The sequence below is a fragment of the Halictus rubicundus genome, chromosome 4 (genome assembly GCF_050948215.1).
Source record: "Halictus rubicundus isolate RS-2024b chromosome 4, iyHalRubi1_principal, whole genome shotgun sequence".
NCBI lineage: Eukaryota > Metazoa > Arthropoda > Insecta > Hymenoptera > Halictidae > Halictus > Halictus rubicundus.
In genome coordinates, this window is record NC_135152.1 from 15,456,484 (window position 1) to 15,479,419 (window position 22,936).

The following is a 22,936-nucleotide window of genomic DNA, read 5'->3' on the forward strand; positions in this document are numbered from 1 at the left end:
TGAAGAAGATATTTAATTGAATCTTATTTGTACTAGTTACCGATGTATAATTATGTTTTAATTATATGTATTCATACAATCTCAATACAATTTATATTACTAAAACAAATATTATTACTTGTACGTAGGAAAATTGGAACAGCTGAAGACGAAAGAAGTTTAATAATGGTAATGAATAAACAAATTTTCATTGTTGTATTTTTTTATGGAATATAAAATACTGAAACAAGATTATGATAGAGAAACATTTTCAATATTATACACAGAAATTTCGTTTCCAGTTTCACTACTGATTCCAGCTATTTCAAAGTGATAATTAGACAATTAGACCAATTTAGACCTATTAAGCATAAGAAATGATTCTAGTTTAAAAACTTATGACATACTTTGGTTTCCTTAAACGCAAACTTTATGACTATGCAATATTTTATATTACAGAATTAAAAATTTAATAAAAGTATAAACAAATTAATAAAGTATAAATTATACTTTTATTGTACATGATACACATTACTAGAGGGCATAAATAAGCAAAAGTATCTACTTAAATATAAATATTTATTTATTAATTAAATTTGTGAAGAATTAGATATTATGAAACAAAATGCATTGTCAATTAATTTGCTGATATCAAATCAACTAACTGCTCTGTCTACGTCTCTATGGTCTTTCAGTTGTTCACTTTTCTGTGGCAATAATTCATAAGTGCATATGGTAACTCCATGATTATGAGCAGGTGTCCATTCCCCTTTCAACCCAATATAATAAATCTTTATTTTTTCCTGTCCTTCACGCCCAGTAAAGTGTAAACTCAAGTGATTTACTGATGAAAATTTAACCACCCTGCAATATTAAATATAGGTTATAATTAATTGATGTAAAGAACAGGATGATCTGTACAACGTGTGTTCTAATATTTTAGTTGGTCCTGATATGCAATAAACGGAAGTTCATTATTATCACTAAACATTTGTGTAAAACATTATTTTTGTTACACTATCAGAACTAATTTAAATATTGTGCCAATCAATTTGTAAACTATCCTGTATTTGATACTTACTTTGGAAAGTACTGGTGTACCCCATAATTGTCTACACAAAGTTCAAATTCTTGTTCAGGTTGTACAATGTTATCAAATGTCATATGTGGCCGATTTTTATATCTACATTATGAATGTATTTTAATTAGCACAGAATAATTCAAATGTTATATACAAACAGTGAACTGTAACGTTTTAACATTGAAACCTAAGTAATACTCACAAACTCACTTTGTTTGGGTGAAGGTCATCTTCACCTCCAATAACAATGAGACCTTTTAATTTTATATTACCTGTGAAACTGTATAGAAATAAAATTTACATTTACTGATTAGGAGAAATGAAATAAAAATATGTAAAAAATGCTTACGGAATGTTAAATAACAGTTCATTAACTTCAGTGTCAGCATCACTTTCTACATACTGAAAACAACAGATTAGTTATAAGAAAAAATATTATAATTATCTATGTAATGAATCAGACTATATAAAATGTCAAAATAAAACAAATAAACGAGATAATTACTTTGCTTTTATCTAGTCTGTCCTCCCATGGTTTAAAGACAGTAGCACCGCTTCCTTCTTCGCATTCATTTAAACATTCAATATTTTGTGTATCAATTTTTTCATATAAATTGTACTGTACACCCAAGTCTCCTTCCTCGTGCGCTTCTCCACAATTACAGTGATGTGCCATTGTAGAAAAATCTGTGAAAAAGCAGCAAATGTTCTTAACTAAATACTTTTTAATTATTACACAAAATTAATACACAGGTATAAATATAAATTGTAAGACTTTTTGAAATATTTATAGATTCTATATTGTAGATAATTCTACATTGTTTTTGTTATCTTATAATTAGTGCAAACTATATGAAAATAAATATATTATGATGGGAAGAAAGATTTACGAAACAGCAAATTCAATTCTTTCTGTGAATTAAACATACAAATGTTTTAAGGAATCTCAGTTAGTTAACAACGTGACAGTAACGTTTATGATACTGAAAATGACAATCGGAATTTTGAAGAGTCAGAGTACTGTAATGTATAAACAGAGTCTCTGGTATAAATATAAGTCGTTATGTTACTTTATGTATACGAAATATTGGTTGATCATGAACAAGTAGATAAACAGTCGCAATTACTTTAATAATTTGTATTGTTATTATAAAATTATGGAAATTCTTTATTTCATTTAACATTTATTTGATACAATTAAACCTTGATACAATCAACAGTACGTTCTAGATTCTAGAGTAACTTAAAATGTACAATTATATGTCGATCATGTTATTTAAAAATAAAAACTATTATACTAATGTTTTATTTAATGTAAAAATTAATTTACTTTTATTACATTTTAATTTCAATACATCCAAATTCTATAAATGGACGCATACGTATTTGAAGGTAGAGAAGTCTCACCTACAGCCTGCTACAGCCACAGACGTGGTATACGAGTAGACCAAACACCATATAGGGTTTCGTGTCTCACGATCTGAAATACCGACATCGCTAAAAACCACTCGATTTCTTACGCCCTCTACGCTGAAGAACGATAAATCACAGACGAGGTACAGGAGTAGACCAATCACCCAATGTATTTTTTTGTCTCACGTCCGCGGGGCTCTAGAGCCATCTAGAGCCTCGTTACCATTTTTGTGTCACATCCTACCGTATCGGTCAGAACTAATATCACAGACGAGATGTAGGAATAGGCCAGTTCAGTCATCTCATCTTATGCTGTTTCGTGTCGCACGACATGAAATATCGAGTAATCACAACCGTGATCGTGATTCTGCGATTACTGTGATAAAACACTGTTTGTGATTTTGGACGCCATCCCTATCTAAAAGTAAACAGGAGAACGAGATCTATGTATAAGTGTGCGAAGTTTCAGCACCATCGGTGTCCGGAAGGTCGCGATGTCTTCTTGTAAGATTCCTATCTATACTGCCATGTTTTATGGTGTATTTAATTTTCTGCTTTAAATTAAAAACAGTTTTTAATTTTTTAAATGTACCATACTAAAAATTGCATGATAATATATAAAGAAAATGTTTGTAATGTTTATGGATTGTATGTTATGTACTTCAATATTATCTCTTACAACCTGAATGTATTGGTACTGTGAATTCAGATTAATGTTTCGAGAAATAGAGTGCCCTCTGCCACAAATGTCGGTAATTTAGTACTGAGATGAGCTTTATATTTATTTACTATCCGAAGCAAACTTTCCTGGAATATAATTTATTACTGGAAAGTGTATCAGTTTTTTCGTATTATAATAATTGATTATCCAGCTAAGGTAAGAAAATTAAAACATCTTAATACCCTTAACTCAAATGTCACTGAACATTTGTAAAAGATGTCATGTTAAACAATATTTAGATGTTTGCAAACAGTTCTCCTAATGTTTTACAGATATATGAAGAAATCATCTTTATATGGTTTTGATTTTTCTTCCAATTTTCTTTAAATATTTCTTACATTGGGACCTCATTTGCTTTTATTTATAAATAGACTTCTCATAGTAGACACAATTATAGTTCAGTAATTGACGTTATTATGAAAGTATTTTCAGTATTTTAGTAGCGGCTTAAATAAAATGTACACGATTATAGAATTCAAACAATTTTAATAGCAAAATAATAGTTTACAGTGTCAGATATACATTTTTTAGCTATAGATTAATTTATAACACTTTGAATATTAATCGACCGATATCTAATTTTAAACAGCTATGTCCAATGAAGAGCGTTTAAAGAAGCTTTTATCAGATTTAGGCAAAGCTACATTACGCGGAGTTCGCAAATGTCCAAAATGTGGTACCTATAATGGATCTCGTGGTTTATGCTGTAAAAATAAATACTGTGATGCGGTATTTAAAGAACCCGGTGAGAAAAGAAAATTATCTACGGAAGCATGTAAGCTTATTACAGGCACAACTGCGCAAGTCTTCTCAGTTCGAGTGCGCGATAAAGGTCCTGACTATCGTGGATTTGTTCAACTTCCATTAATAAATGCAACCATTTCTAATGAAATGACAACGCTTATCTCACAGTCTACAGCATTATGTTTTGTAGATAGTTGTGAACGAAGTTTTGATACTAGTGTCCTTAAATGTCATGTAAGTCCTTCGAATAACACATAATTCTGATAATAAAATATGCTTCCAATTGCTTTCACATTACAATAATGAAATGCATTTTATTATAGGAAAAAAATTCGTCTGATATGCCTGTTTCTACATGTCAACATATACAAGCAGCTTTAAGATGTTATGCAGAAGCACAACCGTTAACATTAAGAAATTCTATTTTGTCAACTTTAAATGTAAACAATGAGATGAAACAAGAAATATGGCTACTGGCTACAGAAACATCAGGGCCTTTAGTGCAACGTGTTTCTAAAAATATTATGGCTGTGAAGTGTAAAGCTTCACCAAAACATCCATTGGGTTACCTTCATTTTTCTCTGTTTGTTACAAAATTGAAAGATAGAATCGAACATCGTTACTTCTGTTCTTGTTCTGCTTTTAAGGTAAGTAGGAAGATCAAGCAGAGTTGCACTATATTTTGAAGCTCATACACATATGTATATTACTAAATATATTAAAAATTAATAGGGTGTAGCAAAGACAGCTGGAGAGAAAATAGATTTAGGACAGTCTTCGCAGAATAAACGTTGTGTACATTTTTATGCATGTATTTGTGCATTTGCTAGTGATGAAAAGTTATCAGAAGAGTTTAGTTATTATATAAATTTAGACCAGACTGACTTAAGTATACCGAAACCTTTGACAACAATGTTGCAAAATAATGAACAGGAAAAGATAGTTGGCATTGGTAAGAAGATTGGACTTCATTAACTCTTTAACATAAATAGAAAACGTTTTTCCAATGTTTAAAATTATAGATCTTGATGGATTAACCACCGACGATACAGACACGCATCTTCTAATATTTCGAGATGATACTTTAACAGTACAGAGTTTAGATGGAAATAGATTGGACTTGGATTCAATGAACTTGGATTCTACAATATTGCCACATAGTATTGTTGAAAATATTGAAGTAGAATGTGATCGTACCTTGTTGGCACATAGTAATATGATATCACAGGTAAAAATTTCATCGTGAATAAACAAAAATAATATCGTTTAAAAAGTAAACTTGTAAATTTATTTCTTGTACAACGCAGGTACACAATTTAGAAGTGATTAACCAAAACAACATGCAACTTGAAGGAAGCACAGTAAAAATACTGGAGAATCAGACAGCTATTGACTCTAAATATAATGTACTTAATAACAGCCAGTATATCTTAAATGATAATAACATTAAAATATTAAATACTGGAACTTTAAAGGTTCTTGACACAAATACAATTTTGGATGTGAATAATATGAAATTAATTGATACTAATACTGTTTCTAATACAACTGGTATGAAAGTACTAAACAAGAATGTATTAATACAATATGATACTGGAAGTATATCGAATACAGAGAGCAGTAATATACAGCAACCTATTTCAACAAAACGCAAGAGAGATGACAAACCTACAAGCACAAATACCACCAGCTTGAATAACCTGAATTCGATAGAACCTCGAAAAGCAAAAACAAAATTACAAATTGTTAAAAAATATCAGAATCCCTGTGAGGATTTAGATGAAGCTAACATAAACTTACCTTTTATGAAATGGCTGGCATCTATAACTGAAAGAATAAATCAGACGATGCACTTCCAATTCGATGGGAAACCTGATCCTTTAGTATTTCATGTACCACAAATATTTTTTGATTGTTTACGTGAAAGGATATCTTGTGGCGGCAAGAAAAAACGATTACCAAATTCAACTACTGCGTTTGTTAGAAAAGATGGGGTGCCGTTGGGTACATTTACGAAGTATACTTGGCATATAACTAATATTCTACATGTCAAAAGTATTTTCGAAACGCCACTTATACCTTTAGAAATAACAAGAAGTTTTGTACAAAACGCAGATGGTACATATGAGTTATATAAACGAGAGGAAACGGAAATAGATCGGTACAAGAAAACCAATAATAATGCATTGATTAAACCACTAGAATTAAAAACGTATTTGAAAGTTGGTAAGAATTGCTTATCTTTAACGGAATTTAATAAATGAATTGTTATTGAAATAATAAATTTGTTATTCGATTTTCAGGAAATACTTCTCCTAATCAAGTTGAACCAACGCCATTTTTGATAGAGTGGATACCAGATATCTTGCCAATATCAAAAATTGGTGAGCTTAGAATTAGATTTGAATTTGGTCATGTAAAAAATGAAACAAATCACAGATGGAGGAAAATAGCCTTATTATAAAAATATGAAATCAATAACTTTGTAATTGTCTTTGTATTATCAAATTATTATTTTCCTATTATTAACAATTGTATAGAATGTTTTGAGAACATTTATTCTTTTTAAATGACAAAAAGTAACAATGAGTATGAAATACATTTTCATGTGTTGCTTTCATACTGAATATATTTCTCATACTGAAGAATTTAGTCCATATGTGTCCGTTGTAAAGGTAACAGAAGAGATACCTTAAATTTTAGAAAAAGTATGTTTGAAAAGTATACATATTGCTTTTATTTGAAAACAATTTTTAAATTGTTTGTGAAGAATTAAAGACTGACCTAATTTTATGGAATATACTTGTTTTCGTAAAAAAAATAAAAAGGAAAATGGTTTCTCTTGAGTATTAATATTATCTCGTTACTATATAAATGTCCATATTCATTAACAACGTAAGATCACACCTTTTTTAAAATTAATTTATTGAATATGTATGTATTGAGAATTATGTTAATATTGTACTAAATTAAATTATTATTGTATAAGAATGTGATATATTGTAAATACATATTTTAAATTGGATGTGATTATGTAAAATTCAAAGCAAATTTACATTATACAATGAAAATTTATTTGTTTGATGAACCTTACAATAAATTATATATCTGAACGAATTATTGTAATTTTTTTATGAATTCGTTACTTAAACTTTTTGAATAATTACATTTTTCGATATTTTGACATGCAGACTATACAAATCATTACGATATTTCGGGGAAAAATATGTTATCATTATTATGATTTAAAATGTCAGACTTTTCATTCGCGCCCTAATTTTAAATAAGTTTGATCAATTTTGTAATAACCCATACGATTTGTTATTTGTCGATTTATTAAATTTCTCATATAAATATGGTTATTACGATTTTTACATGTTTCGTAATTCAAAAATTTTCGATTGTATTTTGGGTCTATTTATGAAGATTTTTGTCTGAAATCGTATATCGTAACATCGATGGTATTCATAACCTCCATGTTCAGACGTACTATTATATAAAATGAATATTTATCAAGAAATATGTTGTCTGAACAAAGCAAAACTGTTTACGAGAAATTTCGATTTATCGAGCGAGCTGGGACCAACTTTGAATCCTAATAGTATTATTAATAATTGGTCGATGCGGTGTTTTGAGTTAAGTTTCGAACGGAAGCGTTGCCCTTCCGGAAGCCGTCTCTGACGTAAAGAGCTAGAGAAGCGTACACTTCCATTTTCTCGACCCTCTCGGTGAACAGGGAGCACGTGTTTGCTCGCCGGTCGTGTTCAATTCATTTGATCGTATAAAACTTTGCGTCATATTTGTAATCCGCTAGAGCGAGGTGACCAACTAGTTCAAGTTTTTGATCCTCGCAGAGACAGGTTAACATGAATCCTGAAAAGCTGAAGAAGCTTCAAGCTCAAGTACGAATCGGCGGTAAGGGAACACCCCGACGCAAGAAGAAGGTATGTAGATATATTTTGAACGAATAACTAACACGAATATATTGAATTCACATTAATATTGTTGGACCGTGAGTTTTCGTGTCCATAGAAGTTTAAGTTGCAAATGTCATTCGAATGACCTGTGATTTTCTTTATTTCCGATGACTGATCCTTGATTCTCGAACATGAATTACCATTCTTATGTGACATCAAAATTTTATCGGCGCACTTTGTGAGACGTTATGTTTGTAAATTATTCGAAAACATTCCGCGTTCGTGGTTTTGTGACCACCGTCTTTCATTTTTTACGTGTCATCGACATAATTAGCTTTATTGTCTCCTCGTGTACAGGATTTGAGATTGTTACTTTGATTTCAATCGTGTAACCGAGTTTTACGTGATATGTTTAATATCTCCACAAAGATTGATGTTTCTTCAAATATATTTTAAAAAAGTAGTCCGTCAAAGAATATTAGTTTGCGGGAAAAAAATTGCTCTATTAAAGAATGCTCTATTTTTTTTGTATTATTCAATTTAATTTTAGGTCGTGCATGCTACTACAGCTACAGATGATAAAAAATTACAAAGTTGCTTGAAGAAACTGTCTGTAAACACAGTTCCTGGTATCGAGGAGGTTAATATGATCAAGGATGATGGTACTGTCATCCATTTTAATAATCCAAAAGCTCAGGCTAGTCTGTCTGCCAACACATTTGCCATTACTGGTCATGGCGATAACAAACAGATAACTGACATGCTACCGGGAATTATAAGCCAGTTGGGACCTGAAGGAGTTACACAATTGAAACGATTAGCAAGTACAGTATCCGGTAGTACGGTTGGTAAAGCCACATTGGAAGAAGATGATGAGGTGCCTGATTTGGTGGAGAATTTCGACGAAGCAAGTAAAGAAGAGGTAATAATCAAGTTCTATCAGCCATAACTTTATATGTTTCATATTTGAAGCCATATATATTATGTATGAGATCAAAAGTTACATGTTTAATGTAATATGCGTTTTATAATGTTGAAGATATAGCTTTGACTTTATTTTCTTATAATTGATTGTTCAGTTTATGTTTTAGTATTACTGATTGTATGCTCATTGTTTTGAAAACGTGTTTTTATTAATGGTTTATGCAGATGGTTGTGTCTATCTAAAATTATATACATTTTTCAAGGTTGCTACAAAAAAGGAAGTGGATGAAAGCGACAAAGCCACCGGTGATAAAAAGGAGGCTGTCACGAATGATGAAAAGAAAGAAACCCCTGTAGCTACTCCTGAAGCTTAAAGCATTCAGTATCCAAGGTAATATTACAATACGAACCCACTTAAATTACATTACATCATGTAAAAAAGTAAAATAAATTTTCTGATTTCTTCTTTCACAGCTATTTCATACAACTAACTGTTGTAATTGACAAGTTGAGAAATACAAGTTGCAAAAGCAATGCGTAAACAAAGTATCACACCACTATACATACGTTATAAATATTTGTCATACCCTATGATAATGCTATATGAGTAACAGTTATCAAGAAAATAAAAACAGCTGTTACAGAAATCAAAAGTTTCTATGAACAATGTTCTTTTCTTTGTTGCATTTGCCAATAGTAGACTTCGCTCTGAGTCAATTGAAAAAATGATCTTACGTTTCCTAAAAATTGAGATTGTGTGACTGTTGATCGATCATGTACAAGGTCCGGTGTTTAAATTTTAGGCATTTAATTTAATCGTTTGTTCACATGAAACGCGATGTGAAATTATAATTTTTATCGTGATCTTATTCACAGTTATATACTTCTTACTATCACGTTTAGTTCGGATGATGTGTTCTCATTTTAATGGTAACAAACTTAAATAAATTTATAGGAGTATTGGTTAACAAATAAAATCAATTTCCCGGCAAACGATAACAGTAATCTTTCTTCCACTTATTCGCAGCGATGTTACATAGGCGGAGAAAAATTTATATAGAATATAGAAAGAGTAAAAAGAAAATGTGCGAAATATTGAGGCACCTCTATTTTAATTGATGGAATTAATAGTGACTACAAAGTAAGAGTAGGTTTTCGCTGCAGCTTTCCAGTACGGAAAATGAGGTGTAATATTTTGTAATGTAATCTATGGAATAAATTCATTTGCTGGAAATGCGGTTTTCTACTTAAAATTTCATGTTTTTTCTGATACACAATTTAGTCGTAATTTGTCGATATTTATATTTTCATTTATAGAATAGATCTGTAATAACAGTGTAATTACGGAAATATACTAATAAGAGCTATCCTGTATAATAATATCAGTCTCTCAGCATTTTCCATTCTTAATTTGTTTTTCATGCATTTCCTCATGTGAGCATGATTACACTCGTTTGTCCTTTGTCTATCTATTGTTTAATTTTTTCTTCAATTAGCAATATTTTTTCCATAAGAAAAACAAATCGCACATTTAAGCGGATTTAATCGTTAAAGTGATTGTTACAAAGTTTAGATACGTCCGTATTAAGGAATACTGCAATCGTGAGACAAATTTAATTTTACGTTGCATAACATTTTTTTTTATATTTATCGAAGAGTGGTGGAACAAATATAACAAACTTATTCTAAGTTATGATTTCTCTAATTAAACGTTTACTACTACTTAATGCTGTGTAAAATTATGCTATACTATGATATCAAAATATACGATAATAATTGCAAGTCAACTATGCCGTAATTGGTCAGACGTAGCGAGGCCTTTATCCACTTGAATCCATTTAAGCGTTAGGCAAACTAAGAACTCATCAACTTTAGACCCACGAGTAACTGGTGTTTTCAAGTTCTCTGTTTCCCGAGAGTAAGGTAAACATTTGAATTTAAAATAGGTATTATAAATATTTCCTGCTATTTGCCCGCCGTTCGTCACTGTCAATTATATCAATCAGTAACAAATATATATTATAAATTGAAGAAACTATGCAAACAATGGCTGGCAGATAACAGGAAACATTCGGTTTGACCTTCTATGAACTATTATTAATACTTGGGCTTTTAATTCTGTTTTCAAGGATGTACGCAACTGTTTATTACGCAACGATGTAATATTGTTTAACAATGTAACTCGTTCAAATACGTCTTACATTATACTTATATAGGTGCAATGAATCAGAGACTCTAATTTAATTACGTAAGCGTATATGTCTATATAAAAATTGCAATAAAGACGAGAACAACAATTGTTACTGATATTTTGTTATTATTCAGTGGGGTGGAAATAAATTGAACAAAAATTACAGAAGCAGCAATAAAAATGTGATTGCATAAGTTTCGATAGTTTCATCGTCTAAACCTTCTCCTGGAGTATAATTAGACATGTACAGAATAAAAATTAATCCAGAGATCGTGACTTATTGTTAGTTTGAGGGACTAAAAGCGATATAAATTTGATACTTTTTACATTAAAAAAGGTGGCAAATAAATGGATCAAATAATATTTTATTTGTATTTTTATTTTGTTAATATCAAAATGTAACACAATTAAACGAAAGTATGCACGAAATTAGCAGCTTTTACTGCAATAATCCGTCTCGGATGATTTTGCATATTCAAACATTTTGTATTCTTATGCGGTTGTGATATTTGCGTTAAGCATGCGGTGTTGTCGAAAGTTCGATAGCGTCGTCATGGCACGCGCCATCGTTAGCGAACATTTTTCTTTCTAAAGCTTCGTAAACTTTACATCTCGTCGTGGAAAAACTTCGATCGTTTTATCCGCGCGCTCTGTTTGCCAATGAAACGAATTGCAGTCGGATAAGGATAAGGAGAAGACGCCGGTGACGGGTGCTTCGTCTTCCTTGATTATTCGTTTAGTTTACTTTATCCTGGCAGCGTTTCACGCGTTTCTTTTTTCCTGGATAATACGACGTCGTTTGAGGAAACGAAACTTGCTTTTTACTCGACGCATTGTTCTCCATGGAGTCCCTTCATTACTGGACCACTCGACAGATAAAAACACCCACCTCAAATTTTTCATTTTACTGATTCTCTCGTATTACTGTTCTCGTGGGAAATTAAATTCATTCAACCATGTGCACAAGACAAATTCTAAATAAGTCATTTTGGCTTTTTAGTGCTGTTTTTAGTGCTAACTGGTTCTGATAACGTGCTGATAAGGTTTTGTGATCATCGAATAGCTGCCATAAAGTTTAAGGATTTACAGTGTTCCTATAGGCCAAAAATAATTCAGTATAATCTATCATTACTAGACTGTAGATCTTTATGCATATTTATGGGAATGGGATTAAGAGTATTTTTATTTTATTTTGATATAAAGAAATCTTCTAGTAGACGAAAGAAATTTCTTAATTCATTGTCTACGGAAACAAGAATTTACATAAAAATTCACAGTACAAAATTTAATTTTTTGAAGTATATATTGTTTAATATATAAAATGTCTTATACTGTTGATACAGTATAAATTTAAATATATGCATTAGGTCAAGTCATAAATCATTTCCGTTTCAGCGTATCCATTTTATTTATATATTAATCAATTATATTCGCCATTATTTGCAATTACTTATTGCCATTTATCAGATAACTTATTAGGATGACAAATGCATTATATTATAATACGTTTCCAGTGAATGAAATTAGTTATTACCAATATGAGAGATTTTATAATAACAAAAAGTAGCCACATGTACGATTCAAATGTTTGTCACCGTATGAAGTCTGGCAATACGGATGGAGACCGTTCATAGAAGGAGAAAAATTACTATGTATATAGAGAAGATAGTGGATGTCGCTGGAAAGCAATACATATTGTAAAAGCCGACGGAGACATTGTATTTTCTATTTTGCTTCGCACGTAAGTACACTGGCTCCACTGGCTCGAGTAGATAGTTGCGGGGCGTGCACCTTCAACGCGCCTTCATAAATTTTCAAAAAGTTTGTTACACAAAAGTCTCGTGGCACGTAGACACAGGATACAACTCTGCTACTTGATGTTTAGTCGCGCCGGGGAATGAGACGTGAACGCATACCACTTTTATTAAGCGTTAGAAATTTACAACGATGAGCTCCGCGGAATTTCGGCCGAGGCATTTTGCAACGGAACTTTGGGGAGTCTGGAAAAGTCGTCTGGACAATTTTCACCACACGTGGAAATACAAAAAACAGAAATAAATACATTTTATTCAATCCTAATACAATTTTTCCACCCAATGTCTAGGATTTCTGAAAGGATACAGTCTTTTCTCGATATATGTCGCAAATACCTGACTGATAAAAGTCGCAGAACTATCTCCACTACCGCGGGCTATATCCCATGAGGGGCTTCGAGAGGCCTCGGACACCGAAGAGTATAAACATAATACGTAGATCAAAGAATAGTATCTCCTTGACGATATATGACGCTGGCAAGACCCGTGTTGTTGACATATATCGAGAAAACACTATATGTAAATATTTTAGAAATACTTACCTGCGTCAGAGTGCAAATTATCGACTAAAATCTGACAGTTCAATTGTATCGTATTATCGTTCGGATCCTTAAAAAATTGTCCATTGTTAAACTTTTAGTATATCTGGTATAGCATTTTTAGAAAGAATAGATTTTCCTGCGATCAACGAGGTATTAGAAAATTGAGTAACAGACTGGCGATTTTATGCATCAATGTGAAAAATGATTAGGCGAAATACAAAACGGTGCAAATATTAAAACAGTGAACGCACACTGTATTGTTATTTTGAACATAGTTAAATTATTAAATAGAGTATCACACATTTATTTAGCTCTCGTTTCTCGTAATGCAGGCAATTTTTATTTTGTAGAAAAATTCGCAATCACTGTGGTAAATTTTGACGTTTCAGATTCTATTTTATTGAATGAATAGCTCCGATTTTGTCGAATTTTCGTGATTACACATTCGGTAGTGAACGTGCTATAGAAAGCGTACGGAAACAATCACGTACGGAATCAGTGTTTACACTATGCATTTTCCTAAGTAGACCTCAACAGTCAATCAAAATGTTTGAATCATAGCCACAATTTGTCCCTTGCAGTTACCCACAACGTTGAGTTTACCCTCAGAATACCTCGTGTACACCCTTTTGATGTATTATGGTTCCACGTATATGGCATCGTTGAACCATTTTACTTGCCTCGTTGCAAGCCACGAGGGTAGTAACATTCAGCTTCGAGCTTCGAATCACATAAAAACGGATGTAATTCGCGTAACGTTTCTTCTCGACGAGTATACAAGTTTCGAGATAGGGTTTCACACTATAGTGCACGGATTGGAGCTACGGGATCCATAAAGAAAATTCTCCTTCCATTCCCCGTTTAATCCACTTGAAATTCCTTGGTAGCTTAAACCAATTCTTGATTGTCCTTCTCTTTTTCGAAAAGAATTGTATTCACAGTGGGGTCATTCCACGCGAAATCGGACACTTTTTGGACTAGTGTTCCGGATTTTGTTCAAATTTGAATATGTTGCAAGCTTTAGTCACCTATGAACGAATTTCAAAGTCTCACTGTTTTCATTACATTATAAGACTAGAACTAACAAACCGATAAAAATGAGTTTTGTGCAGCGTTCACTTCAAATAATTTTAATTTCGTCAATTTTAAAGTGTCCGCTTCTTTAAAAACAGATAAAAAGGGACCTGCCTTGGGGCAACATCTTCATTTTTTCAAATTTTTAAAAATGTCCCTGCTATGAAAACATTGCATTTGCTTAAAACAATTGCACAATAAATGATAAAAAAACATTTTTATCAAATGAAAACATTTTTAGTAGATACACTTATGTTATCACTATAAGCTCCTAAAATCTCATTTTTATCGGTTTGTCAGTTCTAGTGTTGTAATTTAATGGAAAAAGGGTGACATTTTGTTTACACGTCTGTAAAATCAACAATTTTTAAGATATCGAAAAATTCTTTGAGTTTTGTACATAGGTCATTATCACAATCAAATTGTTAGAGCCACTTGCAACGATTTTGAAACAGTGAATTGTTAAATGTTGCCACACTGAATTTTTATTATTCTATTACGGGGTATCGACGCGTGTAAATTGCTTATATACATTTAGCGACGCTGTAGGTAATATTATTTGTCACGAGGATAAGAAACATGGTTTTCGTACTATGATTGTAACAATTTGATCACACGCTGTACTTTGTGCGGTGGAGGGTTAATAATAAAAATGCATAATGAATAAACTGCAGATATTCGTGGAGGTTAACATCTTCTTAGCTGGGTATTGATGAGCTGAAGTGAAATGGAATTTTGTTTATTTATAGTATCGAGTCACTAAAAATACTGCGAGGAACGACGAAGTTCCTTGAAAATTTGATTCTCGTTTGAAAATCGTCGTATACCGCAAACATCTTTTCAATACGACCTAAAGACCTTTGATCGCTGTTTCATAATATGTAATCTGCGCCAGATATTACTGCATAGACAGACAACGGGAAATTACGCGAATGAATAAGTATTATGCTGCCGGTAGGTGGACGAGTAATGAGAGGGGAGCAAGCAAAGTGTCGGTCAAGAACAGAGATTAGTGTTCTGTCGACATTGGCCGAGAATAAATCGGATTATGAGCATCAGAATACACGCGTATTTACCAAACATATCGAGGACAATAATAGAAGATACGTTTCCGTTGTTTATTTCTGTTCTACTCAATTTATGCGCTCTTCGCGCGCCAGCAATCTTAACTGGTTTCAATGGACAATCTAAGAAAGATGAAGAAGAGTCGACGATAGTTGAATAGTTAGAATTTAATCAAATTCCAAATGTAAAACTTTAATAATAAGGTCAAGTAATAAGTGAATTAACCTATTTTTATAAACGCCGACGGATGTATTAATAAATGGAAGCCAATTATTTCAGAGATGACTCTTCATTGTCGAAACTTCCAGTTGTCAAAGAAATCAAGCCAATACTGTCGAAGTAAAATAATGAACGACCATACTTGTGTAACCACTTAGAATAGCTAGGCAAAATTATTCAGAGGACGGTCAGTGCGGGTTACCTTTTTGTTTCTTTTGTCGTTTAAGGGAAAAGAAAATTTGTTGGGAATGCAGGAAAATAAGTGATTTTTTAAAAGTATTCCATACCGAATATCCGGTAACTGTTGGCAGCTTTCTCCTCCTTCTCGGGGTTAAGCTTTTTTCAACCCCATTGAGCGGCCCGTTGACAAGCTTCCGGTAAGTCCACATGGTATGCAGTATGAACGTCGGAGCAGGAAAAAAGAAAGTCACAGGCTGTTCAGTCGTTACGATATTTATTTTAGAATATTCGTAGACCCTCGCATCGACCGGTTCTACACGGCTGGTACAACGTGAGCACGAAGTCATACATAAAAAGTTTCTGCTTGTTTGTATGTACAGAGAATAATCACGATTGCGCTTCGAGAGTTACATTCGCGTAAGAATGCTTGGCCGTCGCGTAAACGCCACCCGGCCAAAATAATCGGTTTAATGTTTGTGGAATTTGTTTGTTTTTCATCACGCGAGGTAGGTGTACCATTTCGATGGCCCTGCGTGTGTCATCTGGCCACCCACACACACACACATACACACATACACACACACACACCCACGATCCTGTTGGCGAACACTGGAAAAACTGAAACCGCGTCTCGACGTGTGCTCCCCTTCGTGACACTCCGACGCAAACGTAACGAAGTTATCGATATAGTATCAAAAATACACATTGACAAAATTATACCTTTGTGCCTCTTCTATTGTGTGTCGTCTGCATAGAGAACCTCGTTCGAACCTCGGGCAAAACTTCCGGATTCTCTGTCTTACCGCCGATTGGAATTGTAAATCAGGGAGCGCGCTTTATTGTTTTTAAAACGAGCCTCGTATTGTTCGTCGTGCGATTGTCTTCCATGTTCAACAGGTAATCAACGTGTAAAGCGATGCATCGATTTCTTCCGCTTTACTTCGAATAGCAATTTTGGTAATTGGTGGGAAAGTAATGTCGGCTTTCGATAGTGTTTCCGGCAAAAGCTGAGCTTCCACGTGTGACTCGAATTATGAGGTTTCAAAGCGTTCGTTTTAATATTGCTATATATTTTTCAATATTTAAACTTCTCACTGGTGATAGCGAGTTCACTCGTTATTTACGTTTGCTCTCACCCATCGAAAATTTGTTGTTTTCATCTTAATTCGACAAATAATTCTTTCACTTTGTTGTCTCGTAATATCCACGTTAGTGTAAACCATATCGTATTTACGTTGATTGTGGCAACGTTTTTGTAATGTCAATGCTATTTGTCTTATGTTACGTTTTCCTAAATGTTCACGATTGAAGAGTCACTCGGTTAAAAGGTTAATAGAACTGATTGCATTTACGATAGAAACAAAAAAAGAAACACGTTGAAAGTAGAGCTTATCATATTGTAATGTTTAGATTAGGATGTATGAGATCGGTTGATGAAAATTTTTTATTGCAACCAGTTATTTTGCTGACATTACTTAACTACCGAATGTACAGATTTATAGTGTCATAGAGAAAATTAATATTATATGTAGACTGTGACCAATTCTCGCAGCTGTTGGCCTATGAAATAATAAAAATATCATTTTCTAAAAATAGAAAGTTAATATTGTTGTAAACCATTTCATTCGAAAAATATTATCCAAAGGTTTCTCGATCAAAAATATGACTCCTAATTTATTGGGAAAGCAATGTAGAACGACTGTAATAATGCGATTCAGACTTTTAGTTAAGAACTATCCTTAGACGCCTATATTATTTGATATACTAAAACGTATCTTACAAGTTCCTACGTCATTGCTCAAGTTCCAAAAGTGATGTTCGGCTTTAGAGTATCATCGATTGAATTCGAGGAGTTGAAACAGTTCGTCGTTCAGTCCTTCTAAATACAACAATTTGGTACGTACTCGTAATCGTCCATAAATTTTGCCCGAATTTGCGAACGATGCAATAATGTAAAAAAATATAATGTGAATGTCCGTGAAATGATTAGACACTGTAACGTTGATTTTATTATTCGGCAGATCTTCACGCTTACGCACGAAAGCAGAGATCTATGTCCGATTCCTACATAGACATATCTTAAATTAAATGCTAAATGTTATCTCCTAATTTTACTTTCCTAGAGCATCATTAGCTATGACGACATCGATGACGCACGTGTCTTTTGCACCGCACGCGTACGAATGCTTAGTTGAAAGTGTAAAATAATCGTTTTCAAACACATATATTAAACGATTTTTTCGACTAATAAGTACCTCCTTTGATCACGTACTCCAGACGTTTATCGAACTTACTTCTGGGTAAAGAATTCTAATAAATTGAAAATAATGTGAGAATTTTAGCGGAAGATGATTTAAACACTCGTTTTATTGTATTTTGCATAGTAAAATACGCCACGATTGCGCAAATATTCATCTAATGAAATGAAATATTATATAAATAGAAATATCTAATGGAATATTCAACTATAATGCATTATTTCAAATAGTGGGTACATATTCTACGTTCTAAATATTGCGTTCGTTTGAAAACGATTTTATCATTTAAAGGAAAATAATGAAACACCATTAATTCATTTATTTTGTATTTCCGTTTCCGTTATTCTATCATCTGGTATTTTTTTTTTGAGCTCAAATTTGTATGTGTGTGTTGTTTTTTTGCTGGTGCTTCGAACGAATTCTTCATTACGTGTGCAGTGGAAGCGATTTCGTTTCTGCGCGAAAGAAGACTCCGGATTTCTCTATTTCTCGTCAGATATCGTCAGCACTACTGAAGTCGAGTACGTTATCTATCTTGTTAGATACACCTATTGTTCGTACTTTTAAAAATTACATCGAATTCATCGAGATTTCAAGGAACAAATGTACACGCAACCGTTCAGGGAGTTCGACGAGCATGCTCGTGGATGTTCGCGCGGGGCAAAGCGTCCGTTCGCATGCTTCATTAAATATACAATATGTATGTATTTATATATTCGAGTATACATTTAACACAGCGATTTCCAATCGTACATGCTTGGTTTAGCGTTTAACTTGCTTAATATTCTAGATTCTTTTTTTTTTTTATTCTTTGAGCCTCTTCGAAATCTCGACATGTCGGCGAGATTCTCTTCGTTTCTTTTCCGCTGCAGAAGACCACAAGGATTGCTCTCGCTACGCAGGCCGATTTCGCAAACACTTTAACGTATTTTTGATTTGTGTCACATATAAACAGCTCGCGTTAGAAACATCTAGGATTGTCTAGCTAGTGATACGTCTTCCTTCCCTGGTTCGAAACAGTACGGCTTCGTTATGAGATTGTACGGTCGGGCGTCATTATTGCGGTCTGAGAGACGCAACCCTAAATCAGGGCGGAGACTGACACGATTAGTTTATGTCTTAACATTTCAGAAAAGTTCTTTCAAACAATAAATTATCCATTTTGACACCGTGTGTAGTTTAAAAACAAAAGATTTTATACGCAGAAGTCGTCGTAATCGTAACATTGTAAAACAGCAGTATTTCTTTAGTAAATACAATACTCTGGTGCAACAAATAACCACGCAAAGAAAGAAGTTGGACATCTAATGACCTGTAACAACTGAGATCGTTAATTTTCTGATTGCTAGGTAATTAGAAAATGTCCTGTACTTTTTTTGGCGTAATATGTAAATAGCTTTCGAATATTAATTCTGTTTCAAATCCCGAGCATTAATTAAATTGCTGTTGCGTTTGGATTATAATTGTTGAACTGTCATTGTACCAACTAAGGGTTAAAATAAATCTGTTCGGATTAGATTCTCAACTTAACGAACCAGTATTTCAAGAGATGCCATATTTTTTGAGACACATTAGCCCACTACGATTTCGCTCGCAATTTTAACGTATATGCAAGAAAATTGAAGAATTCTGTAGGATGTTATTTAATTATTAAAATGATTGATTCATGATAATATAAGAAATGTGACTGAAACTTCTCGTATTACGTTTTACTATCCCATACAGCACTGAGAGTTAATGTTAACGTTTCACCTTCTGATAATTATTTAACACATGATCTATTAGTGTGTACTTAATAGATTTGAATGATCTGTGATTCATAGCTAAAGATTTTTTTAATAAATAAATAAATCGATCTATAATTTTAACTTTGTATCAAGAAGACACGCCCAGTAACATAATCTACTAATTTTTTATGGAGTTCTTATCGGAATTTATAATGCGGGGACATTTTTGTAAATAAGTTCCATGGTTCTCGTTTTAAACAGAATCTATTAAAAAGTTCCATAAGTTTTTCGGTGTCTGGTTTTGAATGACATTCTTGTGTTATTTTTATCTTAAGCGTACATTTTGTACAGAAAGATGAAACTATTAATAATTCAACGATTTTGGAAGATAGACTCTTGTTGATTCTTAAGTGGACGCTCAAGGTGGATTTTAAAAGTGCTGTATTTCATTTAATTTATTTCAATTCTATTTTTATCGAAACCGTGAATGAAAATTAATGTTGCTCTGCATTGGGAGTACTGTGGGCAGAGTTGGGCAGTAGTCGATTAGTTTGTGATTAGTTTAATCAATTGAATCGTTACTAGAATAAATCAGTAACCATGATCACATTTGGTAACCTGTAATCATTAATCAGTAATCTGTAATCGCGGAGTGAGTGATTAATTGATCTTTTACTAAAATTAATGTGATATGCAATTGTATATACAATATTGATTGGATCGCTTCTTCTCAGAATCACTTGCTGAGTATGTAAGCAAATGCGAATGTTATTATTGTTTGTACGTGTACGTTTGTACAATTTGTAATTCCAAATTTTTCAGTTAATCATAATCAAATAAGTAATCATTTCATGATTAATGATTACCGAGTTAATCATGACCAATGATTACATTTGTTTCGATTAATTCAGTTTAATCATTAATTATGGGCATGGTTTCACGTTAGTTATAATCGTTAATCATTAATCAAATTATTACTTTTTGCCCAACTCTGGCTGGGTGGGTGTCAAATTATTATAAACAGATGGAAGAATCACGCATTTTGTTTTACGTACGCATGTACAACTTAATCATATTCGGGTGAAGAATTCAAGAAGAAACGAAGAATTGCTTCAGGATGAATAACCAATAAACTAAGTGAGTAAATTATATTAGTATAGTTTCCGGATCCGAAGATGCAAGAAAATTGTAAAAAAAAATACCTAAAGACGCGTTTAAACACTTATACATAGATGGAGATAAAATATTTTTGGATCACGGTGAAAGATTTAAAAGTATGACAATCTCCTTCGTAATAAAAAAAGGTGCTATTACAAGTTAACTGCATTCTTGTGTCAAACATCAAATGAGTGGTAATTTCGAAGTGTTGATTATAATTTGATTATCCACTATCTATCACTTACAGAAATCTCGAAAGAGTTACATTAGCTACATCAACAGGCGTTAACTAATAAGTTGCGTGGAATCACGGCGCAGCCCCAATGGTCCATTATTAATGGCTACATTATCCACAATTTTACAGTGAAAGTGTCGCGTTAATTTTGAATGTTTGTAAGTAAATTCGACAAACAGTCTCAGCCCCGAATTTAACCCTTCGTTTCAAAGAATGGTCAATGCTTCCGCGTTATTAATTTTACTTTGTGTATTCCGATACACAGTCTACTCGAACAATCTCGAGCAGTTCAATGGGCTTAACTATTGAATGGTATACTGCTTTTCGCTGATGCATTGCAAGATAATTGCAAGTGTGAAATTTCTTTAGATTTTTTTAAACGTTTAGAATTTTTTTTTAAGCGTTAACAGAATTTTTAGAAAGATTCTAATGTGGCGGATTGCATTCTGAGGAAACATTATACCATTTCAGGGTTGACCCTTAACTGGTATACAATAGGGTCTCTCACAACCCCAACAAAATTTCTATATCGTACAATAATTGCAAATGTTATGTTTCTTCAACTTCTCTGGAATATTTGGATTATCTAGTCTCAAATTGTAAAGGGTGTTTCAAATCAGGCGGGCATCACTTCAGGGATGGATTCAGTATGCTAAAATAAGAAAAAAGAAGTTCATACAAACATATAAACACTATTTTGTAATTTGTTTCAATCAGTTTAATACATGGCCTTGGCGATAACAGCGCGTATTTGTTAACAGATCTCATAATAATTTGAATGAATAATAATTTTCATACAATGCTATAGTTCGGAAACGAGGTCATATCGGGTATATGTTTATGTGAACTTTTGTTTTCTTATTTTAGCGTACTGAATTCATCCGTGAAGTTATGCCCATATGTTTTGAAACATCCTGTGCATTTAAAGGTATTTTAAAAAATGTACACAGAATATCAGAAAAGCCTTAGTATGATACTTTATAATCTGAATAAATATTGTATCGCTCAAGGGTCAAGATTGGAGCGCGGGTGTAAATTAAAGAAATTTCAAGCGAAACCGGTCTAATTCGGCGCAAACGAAGACGGGCAGAGGTAACATAGGTCTAAATGAAAGAATACAGAAAACCTTGCTAATCCAGAATAATCAGGGGATAGGACAAAAAGCGTCCGAACGAAGAAATCTTAAAGCGGAATGAAATCTTCGCTAATTCGAAAGCGAGCGATTGTTCGAACGCGCAGCAACCTGCCTTCAGAAATGCAATATTCCACCCAAGTAATTAAGTATAGAGCTGAATGCAACGGACTTAATTACGTGAATAGCAAAGTGTGCCAGGGTTTCGTTGCTATGCGTTACTTAACAGCGTGGTAAGAGAAAACAACAATAATTATGAAATCTGATTAACGCAGATGAAATTAAATGTTACGGAAATAACGCTTTAGAAATGTTCAAACGCGTTTGCAGACTTGTTACTTTTTTCCTGACGAAACCTGTATATTACGTGTGCTTTGTTGAAACGAAGGATTAAACGATAAATAGATCAACACGCTAATCATCAGGGCAAATTGCGAATGGTTTTTTGGTCGGTGATCGAAACATATTGGGTTTTCAAGTCGAGACCTGTTCGGAACCGTTGAATCTTTGAGCAAGTGTAATTTGACTATTCGTTAGTTTTGTTGTTAATATCGAGCGTGTC

At 32.9% G+C, this 22,936-nt stretch overlaps 3 protein-coding genes and 2 long non-coding RNA genes across 5 annotated transcripts; 4 read left to right on the top strand and 1 right to left on the bottom strand.

The window, feature by feature from the left end:
* Positions 1–541: 541 nt before the first annotated feature.
* Positions 542–2,558, bottom strand: LOC143353619 (PITH domain-containing protein GA19395). The gene is made up of 6 exons (XM_076787073.1): positions 2,468–2,558; positions 1,566–1,747; positions 1,410–1,462; positions 1,263–1,340; positions 1,061–1,162; positions 542–843 (listed from the first exon to the last, which is right to left on the bottom strand). The coding sequence occupies exons 2-6, from the start codon at positions 1,734–1,736 to the stop codon at positions 636–638; spliced, it is 612 nt and encodes a 203-aa protein (XP_076643188.1). The 5' UTR covers positions 1,737–1,747; positions 2,468–2,558; the 3' UTR covers positions 542–635.
* A 417-nt stretch (positions 2,559–2,975) lies between these two features.
* LOC143353616 (uncharacterized protein C2orf42) lies at positions 2,976–6,773 on the top strand. Its single transcript, XM_076787069.1, has 7 exons — positions 2,976–3,350; positions 3,784–4,172; positions 4,262–4,585; positions 4,671–4,890; positions 4,961–5,166; positions 5,246–6,164; positions 6,242–6,773. Exons 2-7 carry the CDS (start codon positions 3,786–3,788, stop codon positions 6,400–6,402), a joined length of 2,217 nt encoding a protein of 738 aa, XP_076643184.1. The 5' UTR covers positions 2,976–3,350; positions 3,784–3,785; the 3' UTR covers positions 6,403–6,773.
* An 843-nt stretch (positions 6,774–7,616) lies between these two features.
* Bic (bicaudal) lies at positions 7,617–10,289 on the top strand. The gene is made up of 4 exons (XM_076787070.1): positions 7,617–7,882; positions 8,406–8,777; positions 9,043–9,170; positions 9,254–10,289. The coding sequence occupies exons 1-3, from the start codon at positions 7,805–7,807 to the stop codon at positions 9,151–9,153; spliced, it is 561 nt and encodes a 186-aa protein (XP_076643185.1). The 5' UTR covers positions 7,617–7,804; the 3' UTR covers positions 9,154–9,170; positions 9,254–10,289.
* A 5,034-nt stretch (positions 10,290–15,323) lies between these two features.
* Positions 15,324–16,297, top strand: LOC143353620 (uncharacterized). Its single transcript, XR_013082182.1, has 2 exons — positions 15,324–16,061; positions 16,148–16,297. It is a non-coding gene; the product is annotated as an uncharacterized LOC143353620 (long non-coding RNA).
* A 1,480-nt stretch (positions 16,298–17,777) lies between these two features.
* On the top strand, positions 17,778–20,138 carry LOC143353622 (uncharacterized). Its single transcript, XR_013082183.1, has 2 exons — positions 17,778–18,822; positions 18,913–20,138. It is a non-coding gene; the product is annotated as an uncharacterized LOC143353622 (long non-coding RNA).
* The last annotated feature ends 2,798 nt before the right edge of the window (positions 20,139–22,936 follow it).

Bases quoted from the DNA above. Each gene is read 5' to 3' on its own strand.
- LOC143353619 (XM_076787073.1), bottom strand. From the start codon at position 1,736: ATGGCACATCACTGTAATTGTGGAGAAGCGCACGAGGAAGGAGACTTG. The intron at 1,463-1,565 runs GTAATTATCTCG...TGTTGTTTTCAG, and splicing joins ACAGACTAGATAAAAGCAAA to TATGTAGAAAGTGATGCTGA. The intron at 1,163-1,262 runs GTGAGTATTACT...TTCATAATGTAG, and splicing joins CACCCAAACAAAGTGAGTTT to ATATAAAAATCGGCCACATA.
- Bic (XM_076787070.1), top strand. From the start codon at position 7,805: ATGAATCCTGAAAAGCTGAAGAAGCTTCAAGCTCAAGTACGAATCGGC. The intron at 7,883-8,405 runs GTATGTAGATAT...ATTTAATTTTAG, and splicing joins CACCCCGACGCAAGAAGAAG to GTCGTGCATGCTACTACAGC. The intron at 8,778-9,042 runs GTAATAATCAAG...ACATTTTTCAAG, and splicing joins ACGAAGCAAGTAAAGAAGAG to GTTGCTACAAAAAAGGAAGT.
- LOC143353616 (XM_076787069.1), top strand. From the start codon at position 3,786: ATGTCCAATGAAGAGCGTTTAAAGAAGCTTTTATCAGATTTAGGCAAA. The intron at 4,891-4,960 runs GTAAGAAGATTG...TTAAAATTATAG, and splicing joins GGAAAAGATAGTTGGCATTG to ATCTTGATGGATTAACCACC. The intron at 5,167-5,245 runs GTAAAAATTTCA...TGTACAACGCAG, and splicing joins ATAGTAATATGATATCACAG to GTACACAATTTAGAAGTGAT.